The 23,028-nt window shown below is 41.6% G+C and overlaps 1 protein-coding gene across 6 annotated transcripts in view; it reads left to right on the top strand.

Annotated features, from left to right (window-relative positions):
• Window positions 1–6,157, top strand: part of LOC124117022 (fibronectin type-III domain-containing protein 3A-like) — a 175,147-nt gene extending 168,990 nt beyond the window's left edge. For all 6 annotated transcript variants that reach the window (XM_046478693.2, XM_046478691.2, XM_046478692.2 and 3 more), the window contains 2 exons: window positions 281–414; window positions 1,362–6,157. In XM_046478693.2, the coding sequence (XP_046334649.2) occupies window positions 281–414; window positions 1,362–1,691 (464 nt within the window). In that variant the 3' untranslated portion in view covers window positions 1,692–6,157. The remainder of the gene's footprint in view (window positions 1–280; window positions 415–1,361) is intronic.
• The last annotated feature ends 16,871 nt before the right edge of the window (window positions 6,158–23,028 follow it).

Here is a 23,028-nt window from a genome sequence, read left to right as displayed (position 1 = left end):
CTATTTTCATCACTTTGTGTTAGTCACATTGTGATGACTTCAAATTCCATCTTTCATTTCCTTGAAATTTTGATAACATTTTCAACATTTCTCAATCAAGCAAAATGTTCCGTAGTATTTATTTTTTCAATATTCCCTTGTTTTAAGGAAAACGAGTATGTTGAGAAATTTTCTCAAATCGTGATAAAAGTGTTGGCCTTATTTACATGTCCCGACATTGCTTTTTCGTGCACTCTGTTTTTATGGTGATTGTATGAATATCGGTTTCTGCTTGTTGTAGCACCGGCAGTGAGCAAGTTGAGCCTGACTAGCTGTGTTGTGGAGTGGCAGAGTTGCCGGCAGATGGGCAGTGACACCATCGTGTACCTCGTGCAGGTACAGAGGGTGGACAGCCACGACCACGAGTACAAACAGGTGAGGATGGGGATGGGGATGATGTTGTATGGGGTCACACTGGCTTCTCAGTCTTGATAGGATTGGATAAATATTAATGTTTTGTATTACTAACACGTGTCACAGTCTAGAATCTTGATGTCAATTTCTTCATGTTAAGGTGTGTTCTGCTGTTGGATTATGTGTTTCTTGAAGTAAGCTGAATATGACATATTTGAGCTGTGTTCCCATATTTACATATATATATATATGTCAATAATGCTTCAAATAAGTGGGCATCTATGTTACTTATGATATATGCACATTGGTGTCTTTGATGGACAAGTTGCTGGCCCTTGTGCAAGGGAGATAACTCACCAATCAGTTTGGAGTGTGTATTCCAGACAAGGATTCTGCCACACGGTTCATCATATTCCTAAACATTACTGTGGTACAATTTGAACGGGGACTAACATGTCTCGCCTACAAATTATATATCTCACCAGATGAGCTGCAGACATGTTGATAAGTATATCCTACCCAAGAGCGGGTTTTGAAACAAGGGGATGCTGGGGTCCTTGAGATTTGCTCCTGTAGTATTTGAATCTGGAGGCTACTTAAATCTTTTAGGGAAATGACGACGACCCTATGAGTTTCACAGGGATCTATCTAGGACTTGACACTAAATGCCTTTTTTTCGAAATTGTGTTTTAAGAAATTTCTGATTTCATTAAATTGACAAGTATTTTCACAAGGCATTATATGCATCAACTTCATTATTGGTCTTGTTATCCGAGAAATACAAGTCGCCTCTGCTAATCCATACCTTTAGTTACAGCTTTATGACATGAATTGTGAAAATATTTTATGCTGCAGGCTTGGGGCCGAATATCGGACTGAGCATCCCTGTTTAATGCTTAATTACATAGACTGCACAAAGAATGAATAGAGATTATCAGGAACTGTAAATGTGAGATTTTTTATTTCAGGTTTATCGGGGACCAAACACGCAGTTCTTCATAGAAAACTTGCAGCCAAAGTCGGATTACCATGTGCGCGTGTGTGCTATTCGACAATGTGACAGTGGACTCGGTGACATAATGGGTGCATTTAGCCAAGGCAGGAGCTTCTCCACACTGAGTCCGCAACCCACCAAACAGGCCACAACTAGAGTCGAGAATAACAGCAAACTAGCCGAGCCAAAGCCACTGACTGACCAGCAATGGGCAACCATTATTTTTGTAGGCTTTGTGATCGTAGCCTTCGTCATTGCCTTTGTGACACAACAAGTGATAAACATGAGGCATTCGAGCCGCTGATGCTTGTTGTGGAACACATGAAGAGGCATATGTATATGTTTCCCGGAGAGAGGATCCTAACTGTGGTATAGCTGATGACCGGCATCGTGTAGGGAACCAGCAGGCCCGACTGTTTCACAGAATTTCATCATGTTTCATTGAAAAGAATTTGCTTCAAGTTTAGTGCTAACAGAGAAAAGAAAGTCGGAAGAGTATATTCATGTAAATCTCTATAAGTGGTCGAGAGAAAAGGGATCAGTACTATGCCATGGCACACACGAGATGAAGATAATCATTTGTTCATGCCACTGATAATACCTGTTGCATAACGAGAGACATGACAGGCAGACTGCTTAGATTTGAGATGTGCTCCTAGAATGAAGGGTCCAAAATATGCGTGTCTAGTGACATTGCTTGCTCTGCGAGCTACAGTTCGTGAGGGGGGAACTAATGGTGGGAGGAACTATTGTGTATAATATCCTGGGATGTCGCCACTTTATGCCAGCTGCTCAAGTGCTTAAACTCAAAGTCCAAAACGCATCCCAAAGGTGGAAGCATTTGGACTGCAGGGGCATGAGCAGCCGAATCTTGAGGACAAATTGTTTCAAGATGTTGTCGTTCGGTCATTCAATGTTGTTAATTTTTGACTGTATGTCGGCTGACTTGTGACACTTGCTGGTCTGAAACTTCGACCTAAAGCTGCTTTACGTATCTGGGGAAATAGGAATTTCTTCCATGACATTGAAGGTGTTATTAATGACAGCGATTCCTCAGTGGTCTACTGCTATTCTGATTGTTTTTGTTGTTGAGAACTGCATGGTGTTATACCGATCTGCATTTACATTTCATCAAAAGTTACACATGAAAATAAATGGATTTTTATGTACATAATTAGAGATGCCAAGATAATTTTAGCCACTTCCTGTTTCCATCTGCTTGTATTATGTGTTGGGGGGTATCTTTCCTACACATGTGTGTACAATGTATATTATCCAAACAAGTAATTTTATTTTTGTCCTACTCACTTGTTAGAGAGATAATGTGTTCACAAGCTAGTCATTCTAATATTCTTGTTATATGGTGGTCCGAGCCCCAAAATATGGCTGCCGTTATTGTACAGATCAACAAATACTTATTTTCATTCTAAACTATAATTGTATGTATGTACGTAAGTATGTTATGTGTGCATGTGTATCAGCGAGACTCATCGGTCTAATTGCTTAATTCACAAGAAAAAAAATCTGTCAAAAACATCTCAATGTTCTCACAATTTTGCAAAGCATTGGATGTGTTCAAATGGTGCTGTACTATTTCTGTAGCTGACAATACAAAATCATACCTTATGAGGAAGGCTCTGACTCGGGTGAGTAGGCATTGGATCGTTGACCGGTGGTGGACGGGTCAAGCAGATGCAGGTCGCCCAAGCCCTGGGATGGCCAGGTCATCGACCTGGGCGTACAGCAACTTGGGTCAGGGCTCTGCTTGCCCTGTTCAGTCATGAAGGCATTGTGTAACTAAATCAAGTAACACAGTGGATATTTTATGCTTAATATCTGTGGGTATAAAGTCGGTGTCACCACTAGGCTCTTGTTTTATTTTAATGTAGAGTTGTATAGCTTTATTGGTACTTTCCTTGTTGAATTTTAATAATGCAAACTGCTTAAACCAGATCCCCTGTGTCGGCATGAAGCTCCTGGTTAACAATCAAGCATGCATCATTCTAATTCCCCTAGGAAGGTTGATTAGAAATGTGCATGTGACATCTTGTTGACAAATATTACTGTTGTCTGACATAAAAGGAACAGAACTGTTACCATGGTGATCTGTCATTTGATCCATCTTCATAGGGAGGGTTCCATTATGTCATTGAAGAATCTACTTATTCAGCTTAACAGAGTACTGGGTTTCTGCCACAAGGCCTCCTCTTCAGTCAGTGGGTTAGTCAGATGTGGATTTATGACTTCAAACTCATCAGTCACTTTGATAGGGACCAAAGGAATATATATATATATATACACAGCAGGAATTGGGTGACATTTATTTGGTATTTTTTCCATGTTAGTGGTCATTCCTGTTAAGTCATAGAAGAAATGGAATGAAGACTTGTTTCTCACTTGAATGTGATTAAAATTTTAAAAGTGAGAACACAATTAATGTGAAAAAATGACAAATGAATCATTGCTATGGACTTTGACTGAAGAGGTCGACTTACGGAAATCTTATTTTGTTAAGAGGGAGTACACGAATTTTTAGAGGTTTCAAACTGGTATGCCATCCCCTGGAAGGATGTTTTAACTGATGAATCTCTTTTAACAATGCAGCAATTGTGTTAAATTATTGTGATATTGTGTTGTAAATTATCAGTTCATGGTTTCATCTCATGCTTTCGTTATGGCATGGCTATTGTACATAATCACTGATATTATTTTTTATCATTAAATACATGGTGATACATTCTCAAATAACCATAAGTTTTTGTTAACCATTCTTGTTCTATACATCCATACACTGAGACTTTTCGTTATGTACTTACATAAGTCTTTTGCATGCCTTGCCACTGTAGTATTTTCAGATTTGCCTGATGTTTTCATTGTTGAACTAAGTCTGTAATACAAGGAATAGGAAAGGTAAACAAAACGCATTATCATTTGGATGTTGATAAAGTTATCTCTCCTGTATTGTGACCAAAGAAGAAAACACTGACCAAACCCATGAGATGTGATTGAACACACTGATCTACCAGATCAGAATCTAGTCATGAAAATGTCAAAATACTAACCTTCCCCTCCTACATCCAAGTGTACATACAAATCATGAATGTTCAGACAAGCCTTGCAGCATATGTAATCCCATTCAGGTTCAGAGGCATGTATTTCCTTGCCATTGAAGGCTTACGTGTATTATTATTTGTAAATGCCATATATATTGTATTATCACCTGCATCATAAGCACATTGTTCATATAACAGTTTCAAAGCAAGTATTTACTTTGATATTGTTAGTTTGTTTAGATTATGAAGAATAAACATTTCAGATGCACACTTCAATGCACAACTGGTGATTTCTGCTAATGTTGATTGCCTCATTACCATGACCCGTCACAGATTTTCTCCCTATAAGATTTAGACTTGGAAAGAAAGGACTATTTTGAAACAATAGCTCTTAAGACAAACGTTCATGGTAAGATGTCCTGTGAGAAACAGTCCTTTCGTAGATCACTTGTATGGGAATAGAATGTTTTGGGTGCCGTCCAAAAATCGGAGTTCTGCTCATTGGTGGAACATTGAAGGTTTGTTGGAGTTCTGGCCCTTGATCAGTTAGGAGCGACGCAATATAGCATACAGACATCAGCCAAATTTCAGTTGACTTGTAAACATTGCATGTGACTAATCATTTGTAAAAATAAATAAAAGCTTTGGAAAATCATTCATACAAAATATTGGACTAGAAGGTTTTGGTCACTGGGAAATGTGAGTCAACTTGCCTGATTCAAGTGATCATCAATGTGTACATGTAACACTGTATTAGTCTTTAGTCTCATCAATGGCTGTGGTCACCTGAACAAAATGGCAAGCATCATTTCCATCCCATGCTACGGGCATTAGTATTCCTTGGGTTTTTTATGTTTCATTTTTAATTTCAACATTTCCACAATTTTACCCAAATGAACAAAACTGAATCTTCAATTTTGCTGCAGTTGAGAAAGGGATTAATAAGGAGAAATGGTGAAAATTGTGGAAATGTTTTGTACAAAGGACCAGTTTTATGTAATCCATTTAAGGTGTAGGCAAGCAACTTGGTGCTACTTTGCACCCAAATAGTCTCTTTATTTGTGCAATCTTCCTCATCAGTAGTTTCTTCCCCTGAAGTCAAACCGTTATGGTTTGCAAAAGAGAAATCACTGTTGCAGTTACAAACTAGTATGTTGTGTTATAAACAAGGGGATGGCATACCTTTGATTTTTAAACTACCCATTGTATATACAGTTCAAAGGGTTTGCTCTTTGCTCGTTGATAATTTTAGTGGATTTTACCCTGCAAAGTGACTGTGGTTATTCTGATCTAATAGTGTATTGCTCAGTATTTTAACACCAGTATGAACTTCCCTAAAAAGGTGATAAAATATGTATGGGCTATTGTCATATTGATCATTGTCGGCTTGTTGACAGTAGATGGTGCAGATACATATTGCAGATAGACATACCTAACATAACTGTAAGCATGGCTTCAGCTGCTGAAGGAATGATGGCAGTGGTTTGCAGGGTAAACTGCTGTTTGGGCCAAAATGAATTACAATACAGTGACTCCATTTGGTTACAATTTCATTTACACTATTTTGAGAACTCCTAAATGCAATTGTATAACTTATGGTATAAACTATTGAACTGTCAATTAACATTGTAGTCCTCAAAATAGTCACTATATTTATTCTGTGATGTTGGGTCATAAGTAAATATATATATTCTATCAATAAAAAAGAAGAAAGTTGTATGTTGTTGGTTTGTTTTTTGCACAACTGTTGTTTGATGGGGTAAAAGTTCACCTTATCCTGCGTCATTGGTCTGCGTAATGGGTCGGGTCCAATTGTTTTTAAAATACACAGAATAATACATGACATTTACTGACATGGTTTTTTGTCTGAATGTACAGTGGGATTGAGGAAAAGAGACACGTGGTTCTCTCCCTTATCCCTATAGACGGGGCAGGGGTGGCCCAGTTGTCTTAAGGCGCCGCGATTCGCTGTGCAGACTTGCGTCCCTTGGGCACACCAGAAACCTATGATTGTGGATTCGAATCCTGGTTCGCCCCGATTATGTTTCTAGGTTTGTCAGCACCATACCTGGGCTCGTGGGTTTCACCAAAGTGGTAAACGTCCGAAACCTGCATCCCTTCGAGCTTTCCCCCAACACGCGGCGATATAACTGTAATACTGTTAAAAGCGGCTTTAAAACCCAAATAATGCACTATCCCTATGGACAGGTGACAACCTTTTGTCAGATATTACATTATCAACCAAAAAAATCCTAAGCAGCCTCCTTACAACTTTAAAATCATTATGGATGCTGTCAAAAAAGGGCCAAAAGAGAAGAGGAAGCTGCTGGAAGTCTTTCAGACCGGGTAAAGTCAATGTGTGATGTTATTGACAATGCACAAACAGAAAAAAGCGGAAACAGAATTGGAATAAACCCATTCTGTCCCAGCCAGCTGTCATCAAAAGTCTGGCTGTTCTTCCACTGACCAGGCCTAAAATAACATACCCGTCGGGGGGTAACCGTTACATGGAAGGCTTGTAAGCATCACTACAGTAATTGTTTGATCAAACAACTTCGTCTAAGTGACATATTAAAATCAATAAGCATGAAATACTCATATCCCCCGCCAATATGACATGTCCAGTTGTGTGCAATGCATTAGCTCCTGTGAACTATACTCAACAACAAAAGTTCGTGTGACACCAATATTTTAGTGTATTGTTCAAACAAGTAAAGTTTGGTTTTCAATTTTGTAGTACATGTATGGAATCAAGTCACAAAAACGCAACTGCTACAGAAAAGCATGCATTCCATGCAAAAGTTGACTTTTATGCAAGCCCTATGTATTTTACTACCCAAGAATCGTGTGCGTTAACGTGATTCCATATGCATTGTTTAGCATCGTGCTGACAACCACTCAGAAAAACAACAAAATTATGCAATTATTTAACATTACGAAATGCCACGCCTGTCCGAAAATGAACGTCTGCGAACAGATTGGTATGCTTGAAGCAGGTCGGCAGCGTTATGGTATGAAATCATGCATTTTCTAATGGCAAATTAAACCATTTGAACACTTACAGGAGTCTTTTATCTGTTGCAAACCGAAATTGTTTCAGATTTGGTAAAAAACATAACTTTGCATTAAATCTTATTTAATGTCACAGGAACTTTTGTTGTTCAGTCTAAATAATAAACAACGATGGTCCAAGACCGAGCCCTGTGACACACCCGCCAAGATCGCTTTTGGATCTGAAACCTCCGCCCCAACAACAAGTACCATCTTTTAACGTCTTTTGGTATGACGCGGTCGGGGATCGAACCCCGGACCTTCCGGTCTCCGGGCGGACGCTCTACCACTAACGGCGGTCTAATTACCATGACCTCAGATGAGAAAGTAAATCTGAACGAACAGAGAAACGGTTTTTCCATATTGTATCATCGCAGATGAACATTCAAACATGTCACAAGACAGTGTGAAACAAAGAATTTATACTAGTGTCATACAGCTAGTTTTTATGTATATGTATTTACAAATTGGTTTCAGATTTCCATGACGTATACTCATAAAGAAATATGAAGTTAGAAGTTATATCAGTAAAGAAAAACCTATCGCCTTGCACAGTTGGCGCACTGACGTCATACAATAAAAGTGTTGCTTTATATTAAATCTACAGTTTTCCCTGTCGGTCCTCTGGGACGATGTTCGTCATTTGTAAATAAAGATTGCTGATTGACTCCCAGATCGACATACCACCTGTCATCCATGGTCTGCTGGTTATGGGCCGGGAACGCCAGATTTGAATATGAAATAGTCCCGGGCGAAGACCTGTATGTGACGCCATCTGACAAAAAATCCTTCGAAACATGCCCCAACAGATATGGACAGATATCCCACAGGACTTTGTGCGACGCCTGGTCCATTCCATGAGACGAAGATGTGTTGCTTGCAGGGCGAAGACCTGTATGTGACGCCATCTGACAAAAAATCCCCCATGCCCTGAGCTTGGCTCCAGCATCTCGTCCATTCAGCCTAACGGGCAGACCTCCATTCGAAAATTGGACAGACTTTATAGAGGATCCACGTGTCATTCTAGATACAGTATAGGTGGCTTAGAGACCTGTTTTGGCTCTCGGCACACTATAACTTCAAACTTTCAGCAGGATATATAGCAGAAAAAGAGAACTTGGCTGCTGATGCACTAAGTAGAATGTATAATGTGAGTGAGTGAGTGAGTGAGTTTGGTTTTACGCGGCTTATAGCAATACTCCAGCAATTTCACGGCGGGGACACAAGAAATGGGCTTCACACATTCTACCCATATGGGGAATCGAAACCCGGGTCTTCGGCGTGACGAGCGAACGCATTTACCACTAGGCTACCCGACCGCCCTCACAATGTGACGTATTCTGTGCGGTCTCTTCATCCCCTTTGCTCTTTCACAGTGTGTTTGTGTGTGGACTAAATTGTAATCTGGTCAGCAGTGTCTACATGTGTCATTTTACTTCAATATATACTCACCGCCAAAAGAAACGCGAGCCATTGACACATAAATTATAGAGACGTGTGTACGTTAAGAAGAGATGTTTCCAGTGTGTACCACTTAATATTATAGGCATGAATGATGAAAGTGTAATATATATTTAGATAATTTAAGGGAAGTTAAATCAATAAGTCATAGAAATAAGAGGGAATGTATACCAGATATTATAACAAGAATTGGCATCATCTTAGAGTGTGGGGACACACTCTTCGTCAGAACGGGGGTCGTATTATAGGCATGAAATTACAGCAATTATCAACTCATTAAGACACGTATGGTAAATACGTATTTGAACAATTAGAGGGTTAAAACAGTAAGACATAGATACAACGCATCGGAAGATATATTGAGGGCAGGTGATGTTCGGAGTTGAAGACCACCGGAAACATAATTGGCCACTGATAACCGGGGGTTGACGGTAGTAGGTCGAGGGTTGGAATATCAGAGCAAGACGATAAGAGTAACGTCAGAAGGAACATACAAGTTAACAGATAAAGAGAAGAAAACTAGATGAGATTGACCTCAGGTACATATATGGTATGGGTGTGTGTGTGATAATAGTTCATATTCCGGGAGTCGAGGAGTTCACATTACAACAAGTCCTAATAAGGATCTTGTTATTATACAAGAGTGGGTTAGAATGATCTAGTGTAGGGACAAGAGTGGGTTAGAATGATCTAGTGTAGGGGGGAAAGGTGGTTGACCAATGATACATAAAAAAATGAGTAGAACTGTGACGTAGGTACCGGTTTAAACAGGGGCAAAAGCCCCCAGATGAGAGAGCGGCTGGGGAGACGACATCTGGACTGGTGCTCCGCTCTCGGCTTGTTGTCACGATCTTTCGAACCAGAAACCAAACTTAGGCACCAGCATTTCGACTGAGACTGAAGCTTTGCGGCCAAAGTCTCGTATTTAAGTGACAAATAGAGTGGGTTGACCGGCAACACAAAGTGGGAATAAAAACTGTTAAACGAAGAGCACTCTTTGTGTTTGTTTGAGGAACTACGGTAAAAGGTCCAAGGCCCTCGGGTACTGACATTGTACCTCTCGCACATCCCAGACTGTCAGCACCAAGAACGGGGGGATTGCCGTAGTTCAGGTGAAGAGGTACACGAATTGCTACCTTCCGATTACGCAACGCAACAATTACTATACGTCGATAACGTCTTTAAAATTACCTTGGACATTAATGACAAAACTAACAATCAGTCAAGTGTTACCACACAGTGTCCTTATTCTTATCACGATGTGCTGCACGTGATTTCTAACTTTACACACTAATCCTGCACAAGTCAAATGGTGCATCTCGAGTCGTGGATCTATGATGTCACATGTGATGCGTTCATGAGCGTCGGTTCACACAACATGACAGTATGTTCGTTTGTGCATCGAACCTTCGATCCAATCTAATATCTCATGAATATGAGTAATTCTTCATATATTAACCAAATTGTATGGGATTCTTTTGTCGGTGAGTATAATTGCAGAATCAGTGGCACATCAGTGGTGTATGCTACAAACAGAAATGCAACAGTTTAAGCGAGCAACATGTGCTGAGATCACAAAAAAACCTATCGATCTGTAAAGAATGCGTGTCTACGATTCTGGTTCTATTTCCGGTGTACCCCGGTGCCTGCGAAGGGGAGTACAGTTTTGCTGTACTACAACATTTTCAGCAAGATCTCTTTGTACGTCAAGTTTTCCAGGATATAAGATTTGTTTTTTGTTTAACGCCGCACTGAGCAATTTTCCAGCTATGTGACGGCAGTCTGTAAATAATCAAGTCTCGACAACCCAGTGATTGACATCATGAGCATCGATCCACGCAATTGGGATACGATGACATGCATCAACCAAGTCAGCGAGCCTGACCACTCCATCCCGTTAGTCGCCTCTTACGACAAGCATACTCGCCTTTTACGGCAAGCATGGGTTGCTGAAGACCTATTGTACCACGGATCTTCACGGGTCTCCAGGACATCAGAATGTAGTCAGACTTTTACACCTCGGGCTTGGATTGCAGAACCTCCTGGACAACTGGGAACAGACATAATTCAGAGAGGATCTCAAGACTTAGGGGACAACCACCAATCTGAACTGGAACAGTTTACCAAAGGCTTGGCATGTCCATGTCCTTTCTTACTGCCTTTTGGCTGCCTGCCTGGAAGCCTTTTTCTGTGTCCTGCGCAAGTCTAGAATACATCCTGAATCAGCCAGTGGTCTCATGTCCTGAAAGAATACCTATCTTTGAAGGAAAGATGTTGACATGACCACTGCAGGGAATATGGCTACGGTGACGGTTCGACAGACACAAATCATACAGTTTGGACAAACAGCGGTAGAAACTAACATTTTTAGCCCAATAGTCCTTATAACGACAACATATAGCAACACCCTTAAAGATGGAAAAGGTCTACTTGTCCTTATGATACCTTAACTATTATGCAGTTTGGCAAGGGCTACCGGGCTGGTGCCAATTTCTAACGCTGACAACGAGTGCTTCGGTTACCCGTGGCAGCTGTGTGTCCTGTTTCAGCCTTGCATAATCTCCCGTCTCAGTTTTCTGTTAATACACTTCTGTTCTCCCATATGAAGGCGGGTGGTGAGGCCAAGTGCTCAACTTGCAACATTTTTGTAAGGTGCTTGTGTGGTTACAAGTCAAGTCAATACATTGGCCACTCTTTTCAGACACTCTTATTAATCTCAGAGGCGAGTGGCGCTCAACGTCCCAGGAACGCTCTATCCACATCACTGACTCAGTACACACAGGTTTGGCCAGGAAACTAAGGGAAGCAATTTGACTGCTATAATCACAAGATTTATACTGAAGTTAAAAACTTGTTCTTACACTTTGGGGGTCTTGGAAGATTTTGTGAGGAATTCCTTAAAATTAGTTCTGACATCAAAGGACATATATTATCCCCAAATGAGATTTGGTTATTCTTTGCATGTTGTGCAGATTTTGTATAATTGTTATACATAGTTTAAGAGGGAAATAAAAAACCTTTTTATTTGAGTTTAAGCTTTAAGACGTTCCAGGGAGATAACTCTTGCACTCATAAATGACATACCGTATTCGACGTAATAAGCGCCCACGGCGATATTTGCTAGTGGCTAGTGAACAATCCCAATTAGCACCCTTCCGATTGATCAATGTACACAAGACTTTTTTATTCGTGTATAATACGCACCCTTAATTACGGGCAATTAACTTCTGGAAAAATTTATCTGTCGTGTATAATACGCACAGACTTTTCTTTTGTATCATTTCAGGCTGTCAGCATAAACCACGAAATTTACGTTCTTTCAACTCTATCACCAAAATTATATTCTAATAAGAGCTCCCTATTTCTAATTTTGAGAACGCCCTGGGCGCTTATTACGTGGAGTACGGTAGTTGTTTGTTGTAAGCGGCATGCCAGCTTATTTTGGTATGTGCGAAGCGGCTCTCCTTTGTACGCGGGGAGTGCTTCAGACGACATCTTCAGAAGGTTCATGTTGGAAACTCCCGCCTGGAGGTTCTGTTAGGAATTTGTCCAAAAATGACCTTTATTACCCCAAAGTGGTTATTCTTTGCATGCTGTGCAGATTTTATATAACTGTTATAAATAGACTACTTACTTAGCAGTAATGCAAGTGGGAGGTTGGTTGATTTTCCGTTAGTCTACAATCTCGAACAACGCAGCGTCAGAAGTTTGCATGTAGACCCTTAATGCACAGGGCCACGGGTAGCCATACTATACTGACTGTACTGATTACATTAAAAAAAGATTTTTTTGTAATCAGTTCAGTCAGTATAGTATGGCTATCCGTGGCCCTGTGCTTAATGGAGCTCAAGCTCCGTTCGCGATGGGATCGATGACACACATCAACCATGTCAGCGAGCCTGACCACCCAATCCCGTTAGTCTCTTACGACAAGCAAAGCCGCCTTTTACTGCAAGCATGGGTTGCTGAAGTCCAATTCTACCCCGGAACTTCACGGGTGTACAGCGGTGAGACGAAAATCTGTCTAAGTTGCAGGGGTTCCGGGATGGTTTTCCGGTGGTGTTTACCGGCGGGCTGGTGATATGGTGTACCGCATTCGTGACCAACTCGTGGTATTCCGGGACAAGCCGAATAGCGACTCGTGCCCCTCTCATGGCCATTTTTGCGACTAGGTTCCGTCTTAGCGCAAACGGGCATACCTAAAACAATTGTCAACTCGTTGCGTAATGGTTCACATATATTTCCCCATATAATATATATTTTGCTGATGCAATTTAAAGGACACCGGGACGTGCGGAATTATACAGTATGATTGAACACATTTAACTGTGTCTTGGGTATATTTTTAGATGCAAGACATATGTAAAATCAAAAATTATTTCTGAGGGATTATTTGACAAAGAACTCGAAATCATACACGCATTCTGATTGGTTTGTCGTATTTTCGCACATAACATTCATCGAGAGGGGGACGAGTCTTCTTGCAGGTTACGGAAAGGGGCGAGTGGTGACGAATGCGAGAGGGGGACGAGTCTTCTTGCAGGTTACGGAAAGGGGCGAGTGGTGACGAATGGGTGTACCGATGTGAAATGATTCCAGGACCGGTGGAGGGACCTCCGAGTAACAAAGGCAAAGTGATGTATATATTTTAAAAACCGGTGGGAGTACCAGGAGTGATGTTACGATTTTACGACTGCTTCAATAAGTCTCTGTCTCTAGGCTTATCGTGTCGTGTTGTATTTACTTTTGAGGGTTATCTTCCTAGACCGCATGGATTGCATTGGTGGGTGAAGGTGTGTATTGGTGTGACAGAGTGTTGTCCAAGTTGAGATTGAGGAGTTAACCGTACGTCTGAGGACCTAACATAGAAACAAACCACAATAATGTGTTCATTAATCATTTATTTGTTAGCGCATTGGGCCCTTATTTTGGGCGACTAATGAGATCGGATGGTCAGGCTCGCTGACTTGGTTGATGCATGCCATCGATCCCAATTGTGTGGACCGATGCTCATGATGTCAGTCACTTGATTGTCTGGTCCAGACTCCATTATTTACAGACCGCCGTCATATAGCTGGAATATTGCTGAGTGCGGCGTTACACAACAAACAAACAGGGCAAACACTATGGTGAGTTGTCAATTGGCAGTGAGCAGATCTGGCAAAGACCGGCTGTATATTCCAAATATTCTTTGATCTCTGTAAGGTCTGCTTTACCTTGATCAATCAGCTTTGAAAGTAGACAAACATTTGCAGATACTCATTTCCTCAACGTGATCTGTGTAGGACCTTCCCCAGCAATTTGAGTTTCTTCACTTGAGACGGAATCAGGGACCATCAGTACGATCCACGGAACTTTGGCCGAGAAAATCCTGCAAATTCATCGGATAGTTCTTCCAGCAGGTCATTCAGCTCTCGTATTGATAAGAGCAGCAGGTTTTCTTTCGGTTAGTACCGGCATAGTCTTCATCTGTGCACTCTTGTCTTAACCTTTAAAACTTTTATTGCACTGAGTAAAAAATTTCGTTGCCCCAAAGGCAATTTAAACTTTCATCACATCCTGAACAGACAATAAACCAAACGGCTTAGTTCCACTCAAATATTCCTCCTCGAGTATCTGCATCGTTTTACTGTTGAACGCTCGGTCGCTACCTCATTTCACAAAATCGAAACCGATAGTGATAATCGTCTCAGCCGATCTCATGCTCTCGTCGACCTCAACCTCCTTTTGTACTGTTCTTAGTTGCAAAATTCTCATCACTATCATATACTGCAGTGTTCAAGCTGAGGTGGTGAGGTGAAATGGGGTTTAACGTCGCGTCCAAGATTATTGCACTTATATAGCGACGTGCATGCACGTGTATATGTGTGTGTGGCTGATTGTACTAGTCCGGACTGATGCCGATTTATAGTGCTAGCACACTGAGATATCATGCCGCAGTTTAACATGGATACCCCACTCAGACACAGTATACTGACTCCGAGCCGACCAGTCTTTGTTTTAGCCCCTTAATGCCGAGCGCCAGACAGGGTAACAACAAGTACCATCTTTTAACGTGTTTTGGTATGACGCAGCCAAGGATCGATCGCCGGACCTTCCACTCTCCGGGCGGACGCTCTACTACTAGACCACGGAGGCGGTCCTGCAGTGTACAAAACACATTCACAAGTTTCCCACATAAACCGTCTGAAGATGTCGTCTGCCGCACAAAGAAAATAATTAAGCTGGGGTAAGAGTATTGGGCGTCCCGGCTGTCATCACTTGTTTGTAAACATAACGGTCAGCCGGTTGCGAGTTCAACTCCAAGCGTCGTTGTGGCCGCCTAGCACAGTGGGGAGTTTTGACTGGTGGGAGCGCTAGTATACAGAGAGCTCCACGAACGGGCTATCGCCGTGAGGAGCTCGGGACGTATACTGTTAAGAGCATATTCTGTGTACTATGCGCATGACCGAGCTATGTTGTGACGTCATTCGATCTTGTCACAAGGGGGATTACTGCTAATAAGGGGGATAACTGAGCTTCTACTCAGTGCGTGAATGTGCTATTGCTTTGAGGAGCTTAATTTCCCTATAGAACTCGGAAACTTACACACAGTGTGGGAAGTTTAAGTTAACACACAAAAGGGGGTTTCGTTCCGGAGCACTTAGGCTTTCCAGAATCCTGGGATTAAGGGTTCACCTGAGGATCATCACGATTATTCAGGATTACTTCGGGATTCCATTCCACATCAAGCAGACGCGCGTTATATAAGTGGAATGCTCACTCACTCACTCAGTTATCAAATGGAGCACATTCAAATACGGCAGATAATTGCAGTTCAGTTATATATGTGAAGGGCGGTTATTTGTGCAGATTAATGCATCTAGATTCATTCAGTTTACCTCACCGGTGATATCTCATGTTAAAATCTCTTGATAAAAAATGTGGTCGTGCAACATATAGGTTACTAATGATAAACGTTTGGTTTTGGTTCAGTGTGGCTTTCTGGAGATGTTGATGATTCTAAGTTATTTATGAAACCGTTTTAAGCTTCCGGATCGTCTTTCAGACAATGGCAAACATGGTATGAGCCATTGACAGTTTATCTCATTCTTATAACTATACAAGCTACAAGGCACTTCCACATGGAGCGAACTATCTTACAAATAAATGTTTCTTAAAATAAAATCATTATTCGCTAGATTTAGACCTTGCAACTTTGGTTTACTTATAGAGAGTGGAAGATATTCTAATACCCGTTTGAGTTAAGGTTATGCATTCATTGTCAATCAAATGACAATTCTGTTTATTAAAGGCGAAATCCGTCATTAATATACATCATCAGTAACAAAAATGAAAATGTACAAACAAATCTATTTTCTAAGATATGTAAATAAACTTTAAAAAAACCCATTTTGGGTTTGTTGATACCAATACCATAGTCTGCTAATCACGGACTCTGAAACATGCAAGGTACTGGCCTCTGCACGCTGACTTCAGCCAGTCTCCAACATGCCAATAGGCTAGGCTCTAGTCTCCATCATGGCAATAGGCCGTAGGCTCTAGTCTCCAACATGCCAATAGGCCGGAGGCTCTAGTCTCCAACATGCCAATAGGCCGTAGGCTCTAGTCTCCAACATGCCAATAGGCCGGAGGCTCTAGTCTCCAACATGCCAATAGGCCGGAGGCTCTAGTCTCCAACATGCCAATAGGCCGTAGGCTCTAGTCTCCAACATGCCAATAGGCCGTAGGCTCGAGTCTCCAACATGCCAATAGGCCGGAGGCTCTAGTCTCCAACATGTCAATAGGCCGTAGGCTCTAGTCTCCAACATGCCAATAGGCCGTAGGCTCTCCGCGCGTTGACGACGTCGCATCGCTTGTTCAGACACAATCAAGGAAAGTGGGAAGCGGTCTATAATCGCCAGGCTGATGCTGACGCCAGGTGCCGAGATCGTATCCCTCTAGTGAGCCTGTGAACCAACAGTGTTTACAGGTATTTGCAATGTTGTCACTACCCCAGTGTACAGTACATTCACCCTGTGCACTCACTCGTCTGATGGTAGACGACCAGAGGGTGGAGACAAGGACACGTACACACACCCGAAACACAGGTGTCAGTAGTGTGGTGTCCCCCTGGGGGAGTGACTTAGTTCAAATGTGCCTCTGTTTATCCGGCAGGGAATGGGTACCCGATATGTGAGGTGGGTGTAAAAAACATCTAGCGCCCGTAGGCAGCTTGGGTTGTATTCTCCCCATGGAGTCGAGAAAGATTATCGAAATGCATACGGATCCACTGGTCGGAGAACAAATAAACCACACCTGAGCAGCCACACTTGAAGCCAGTACCTGGACAAGTGAGATACATAAATGTATAATAATAATAATAATAACAATAACAATAATAATGATAATAATCATTATAATATTAATAATTAATATTAATAATTGGTAAAATACGCAGAATCAATAAGAATGACAGAAATAATGGTCAAACAAGATTCTTCGAATTTCCTTGAAAGTGTCAAAATTAGGAATGACACCTCACGCACGTGCATGGTGCTACTGCGTGCAGCATGTGCAAACTATAGGATGTGTTTTGGTGTGACGTTTCAGAGACATAGACGTTCTTGCATAGGACATTTGTCGACACCTATCTTTGCTCTAATACTTGTATAAACATTTATATTTTGTGAATCATACTGTGCATTACGCCTGTGTTTGTCATGTTTCTGTGTGGTTTCATGCAGCAAACATAGTCACAAGGTATGATTACCCGTGAAGATCCGGGGTAGAATAGGTCTTCAAAACCCAGGCTTGCCGTATCAGGCGACCATGCTTGTCGTAAGAGGCGACTAACGGGATCGGGTGGTCAGGCTCGCTGACTTGGTTGATGTGTGTCATCGATCCCATCGCGAACGGCCTATCGCTGTGAGGAGATAGAGCTCCGGGGTGAGATCCGGGGTAAAATAGGTCTTCAGCAACCCATGCTTGCCGTAAAAGGCGACTAATGGGATCGGGTGGTCAGGCTCGCTGACTTGGTTGATGCATGCCATCGTATCCCAATTGCGTGGATCGCGTGGATTGCTGGAATATTGCTAAAAGCGGCGTAAAACCATACTCACTCACTGAAAACGTCCGTGAGAATATTGGATATGATTCATCGACCTTGTGCTGTAACATTTATTGGCTGAATCAGAATATCAGCCATTTTTAACTTGAAAGACTAATTTTAAGACTCCTTGTTTGCACATTCCTTTTTACAAAGTTCTGAAGCAAATTTATTCTTTAAAGAATATCCAGGAACAATTTATTTCATTTTATAAAATCCCAGCCGCCACTTAGCGGCTCGTCCCGTTCATCCCTCACTCAGAAGAAATATTATGTACTTATACAACTCTAACTATAAACTCGTTGCTATTCTGTTCTGCTTCTATTGAACTGACCATTTATTGGCAATTAGGCTGGATCTCAAGGCATATGATGACTTGCAAAATATATCCCTAATAATCAATAGATGTGATGGCAATCCTAACACAGACAATACATGTACTATACAATATATATCTTGACCGGTTAACGGTTTAAGGAGAATTGTGCCATGGCCCGACTTCTTTAAGGAGACGGTGTCTAGCAGTGCGAGACTGTTAATTTAACCACTGCTGTCTCGGGAGATCAGTAAAGTACTGTTCTTGAAACCAATACTGTTTTAAAGATTCTTTAATTTTTAGCTTTTGATGAATCAAATTTTTCAAGATGCAATTTTTGTATAAATAACCTTCAAGTATCCCCTTTACGTCCTGTTTAAAATAATTACGTTGGGGTTGTCTGTGAGTGTCACATGTAAATTAACTGCTTGATAATTATGATAATATAGATGTGATGGCAATACTTACATAGACAATACATGTACTATACAATATATATCTAGACCGGTTACTGGCCCGACTTCTACAAGGAGACCGTGACTAGAAGTGCGAGACTGTTACGTTTAGGGTTGTCTGTGAGTGTCACATGTAAATTAATTGCTTGATAATTATGATAATATAGAAGTTTTACCAGTCATCACTTTCACCCCAAAAGTTACTACCCCGTGGCCAGTTTTATGAAGCCATCTTAACTTTACGAAGTCGTAAATTATTTCTGATTCCATGCCATGTAGAGTGGTTTCTTATCAGAGGCTTACGAAGGTCGAAGCGAGAAGATCGCTTTGGAAACGGGTCCGTCTAAAGCGATCTTCGCGCTACGATCGTCGTAAGCCAATGATTGGTAAATTATTTACGACGTCGTAACGCTAAGATGGCTTTATAAAACGGGTTCCTGGTGTATATTTCAAGGTATGGCGGCTTCCCGCCTTATTCACCGTGAAGCTGGCGGCTTTTTAAACGGGCAATAGCTGTCGTAAAAGTTTTGAATAAACATTTTCAATTTCCTTAACGTCGTCAAATCTCCGCACCTCGCAACCTTACAACAGTATTGGAAGTGAGTGAGTAAGTTGGGTTTGACGCCGCTTTTAAAAGTATTCCAGTTATATCACGGCGTGTCAACTCAATGTGGGAGGAAAGCCCGAAGTGATTCAGGTCTCAGACGTTTACCACTTCGGTGAAACCCACGAGCACGGGTATGGTGCTGACAAACCTAGAAACATAATCGGGGCGAACCGGGTTTCGAACCCACAATCATAGGTTTCTGCCAATGGGAGAAATGGGCTTCACACATTGTACCCATGTGGGGAATCGACCCCGGGTCTTCAGCGTGACGAGCGAACGCTTTAACCACTAGGCTACCCGACCGCTCCTAACCATTAGTACCTGATATGTAGGTAAATAATGATCAAGTATTTCTTGTAATTGCAGTGTTTCAAAGCTATCCATGATTAAATATGCACTTTCTCGCTTTAGTTAATTGAATAACAATGAATGGATGCGTTAGTACTAGTCACTCGCTTTGATTCCGTTCGTTACAACTGCTACAATACATAATTATGTTACTACATTCCTGGGACGATAAATTATTTTTTCCGGTTAATGTGTCCCAAGCAGAGACTTATTTCAGTGTTTTCTTGTTATTAATTGATGAGAGTTAACCGCGTAATTGTCTCCCCATAACCGGGTACAATGTGTGAAGCCCATTTCTGGTGTCCCCTGCCGTGATACTGCTGGAATATTGCTAAAAGCGGCGTCAAATCAAACTCACTCACTCACTAACTCTCCATAACCAGTTACAGAACTCATTTATCACTCGAGTGACATAATAATTTCTGCGGGAACATGGTTCAGTCAGCCTCAATGACACAAAGGTTTAAGTGTAAACGCAATTTACTGGTTATTGCATCTCGTGATATGAAAACAATATTCACTCAGTTTTGCCAAGATACTTATGAACATGTCATTTAACAATCTAGTATTGTATCTCACTATAATAATTCAACACACAACTCTACCAACCAAGAGGGATACTAGTATCCGAAAACGGCTAAGGTATTTTGATGAACTGGTTCTCTGAGAAGAAGGTTTTGAATAAAGGCGAAAAAATTCCAAAGCCAAAAATAAAAGTTCCACTAAACGAAGAATCGATCGTACGAGTCAAAATGTGTGATGGACATGTGTTTATGATACAAATCACCATCAAATAGGGATGATATCAGGCATTCGCGAAATGGAGAGCGTATTCCGCCCACCGGTGGCACCCGTCACAAACACATGCAAAGGTCAGTCAATTGTTCAACTAAATAAAACCATGGGAACATATGGGTGAAGTCACGCCAGGGAATTGCATCGGACATCATTCTTGTCACTGATGTCTCAAATTTGGAAATGTCCTCCACATGTCTACTATATAACTTTTTGAAAGCTTTACTGAGGTCTTGAACGTTGTAACTTTCATCAATCAACTTTTGAGCAAGACGCATGACTCTGTTAGAAATCCTCGTGGAAAGAGCATGCTTGTTAGTATCGACATAAAGGGAAAGTTGACTATTGGAAAGTTGAAGTAATCCCTCTCGTCATACAGTCTTGTGGAGGGTGTTGCTCGACATAAAGGGAAAGTTGACTATTGGAAAGTTGAAGTAATCCCTCTTGTCATACAGTCTTGTGGAGGGTGTTGCTCGACATAAAGGGAAAGTTGACTATTGGAAAGTTGAAGTGATCCCTCTTGTGATACAGTCTTGTGAAGAGTGTTTTGTCTTAAGTCTAAATTGTCGCCAGACCTAAATATGAAACAGATGAGGCGTCATCACTGGTGTCCAGTATTTTTAGTTTAGCTCGGTGAAGACGTGTAAGTGGAGTGGCTATTCGATAATTATTGAACGATGTCAAATCATTAAGTTAAACTTCTTGGCCAAATAACCTTGTTTTGAATTTGCCGATCCGAGCAGAAATTCGGATTCATATGGATAAAGAAACAGATGAGCAAGAAGGGGAACACATGTGGCGCCCATGGGGATGCCTACTTCTTGCCTTGATGTTTTACCCCCAAATTTTGCACAGATGTCGGCAATGAGAAAGTGTTTTCTCATTAAACTTCAGATGACATTCGCTTTCATTTTTGACAAATTGTACTGAACCGATAAACTGTACCTTTGATCACATGTACCCTGAAAAAAAAGAAAAATGCTGTCTGAAAATGTTGAATCCAATATGGCTGCCAAACCACGTGACCAATGTCCAAAGTCAAAGAGCATAAAATGTGAAGCACCTAAAGCAGCGGACATGTAAAGTGAACTGGGTGAACGGTTCCGGGACATTTAGGCCTTTTTGGGCGTTTTAAGAAAACACACGCATAGCGAGTGAGTGAGTATGGAATACTGTAAGGGACATTCTCGCGATCTCGCATTCTCGCGATCTCGCATTCTCGTGTTTTGGGCATATTTACCTCGTTTCCAAAGGTCGAGATCGCGAGAATGCGAGATCGCGAGAATGTCCCTTACAGTATTCCATAAGTGAGTGTTGTTTTACGGCAATTTTAGCAATATTCCGGCAATATCACGGCGGGGTACACCAGAAATGGGCTTCACACATTATACCCATGTCGGGAATCGAACCGGGGTCTTCGGCGTGACGAGCGAACCCTTTAACCACTAGGCTACCCGACCGCCCCACACACGCATAGGCACATCCACACACCATACACAAACACCTTAAACCGCGTGTCGTCATTTGCATCGTAAGCAGCCATGTTTTTGTATCCGACTCTGGAGTCATTGCCCCCAGAAATGAGCTCTACACAATGTACCCATGACGGGGATCCCACCCGGATCTGAGGCGTTTACAACACTTGGCAACCCCACATAGTAAATATAAAGCGGAACGTTTATTGAATGGATAAGTGAAAGATGCAGGCTGTAATCGTATACAAATAAGTCAACTATCGACTTCCGCCTTCGTTCTGACAATGGCAGTGTTGACCATACATTCACACCGAAGCACGTGGACTTGGGCATATTCAACAATATCTCTTGGGTTTGCCTTCATCCTTTGAAGTCTTTTTTTCTATGAGAGGAGTCAGTGGCCGGGTTATCTTCGTAAACGAACAGGATTGTTTCACTCGATAATCACGCTCTATTGTTCTAGCTTCTAAGAATACGGCTCATATACCACCTGATATGAATGATCCACCTTGCTATGTACAACTCCTTTATTGACTTCAGCCAAGCAGGGGGTAGCAATCGAAATGAGTACTCCACTTTCACTGTGACGACAATCTTCAAACGGTGAATAGACCATTTTATTGAACACAGATATGTTTTTACTGGAGTGCATTTTTGTTCTGGAGTTATTTAACTCGACCAAACACTTGTTTCACTACAATACTGGCATGTAAAGATTTTGTGCCGTTTATATGAATGTGTTATTCTTCCTGATTACACACATACGGCAGCTTCCCATGTTAAGTGAATCTGTGATACATGACCAATGTGGGGGATCAATACCAGATTGGTTCTCTAGGTGTTATTAGTAGAGTAATCAACACTAGAGAGAGAGAGGGAGAGAGAGAGGGGGGGGGGAGAAGGAGAGGGAGAGGGGAGAGAGAGGGGGAGAGAGAGGGAGAGAGAGGGGGAGAGAGAGGGAGGGAGAGAGAGAGGGGAGGGAGAGAGAGAGG

Source organism: Haliotis rufescens, unplaced genomic scaffold, assembly GCF_023055435.1.
Source record: "Haliotis rufescens isolate VD_foot unplaced genomic scaffold, xgHalRufe1.0.p SCAF_9, whole genome shotgun sequence".
Taxonomy (NCBI): Eukaryota; Metazoa; Mollusca; class Gastropoda; order Lepetellida; family Haliotidae; genus Haliotis; species Haliotis rufescens.
Note: the sequence above shows the minus strand (reverse complement) of the source record. Positions and strands in the feature narration are given on the sequence as shown.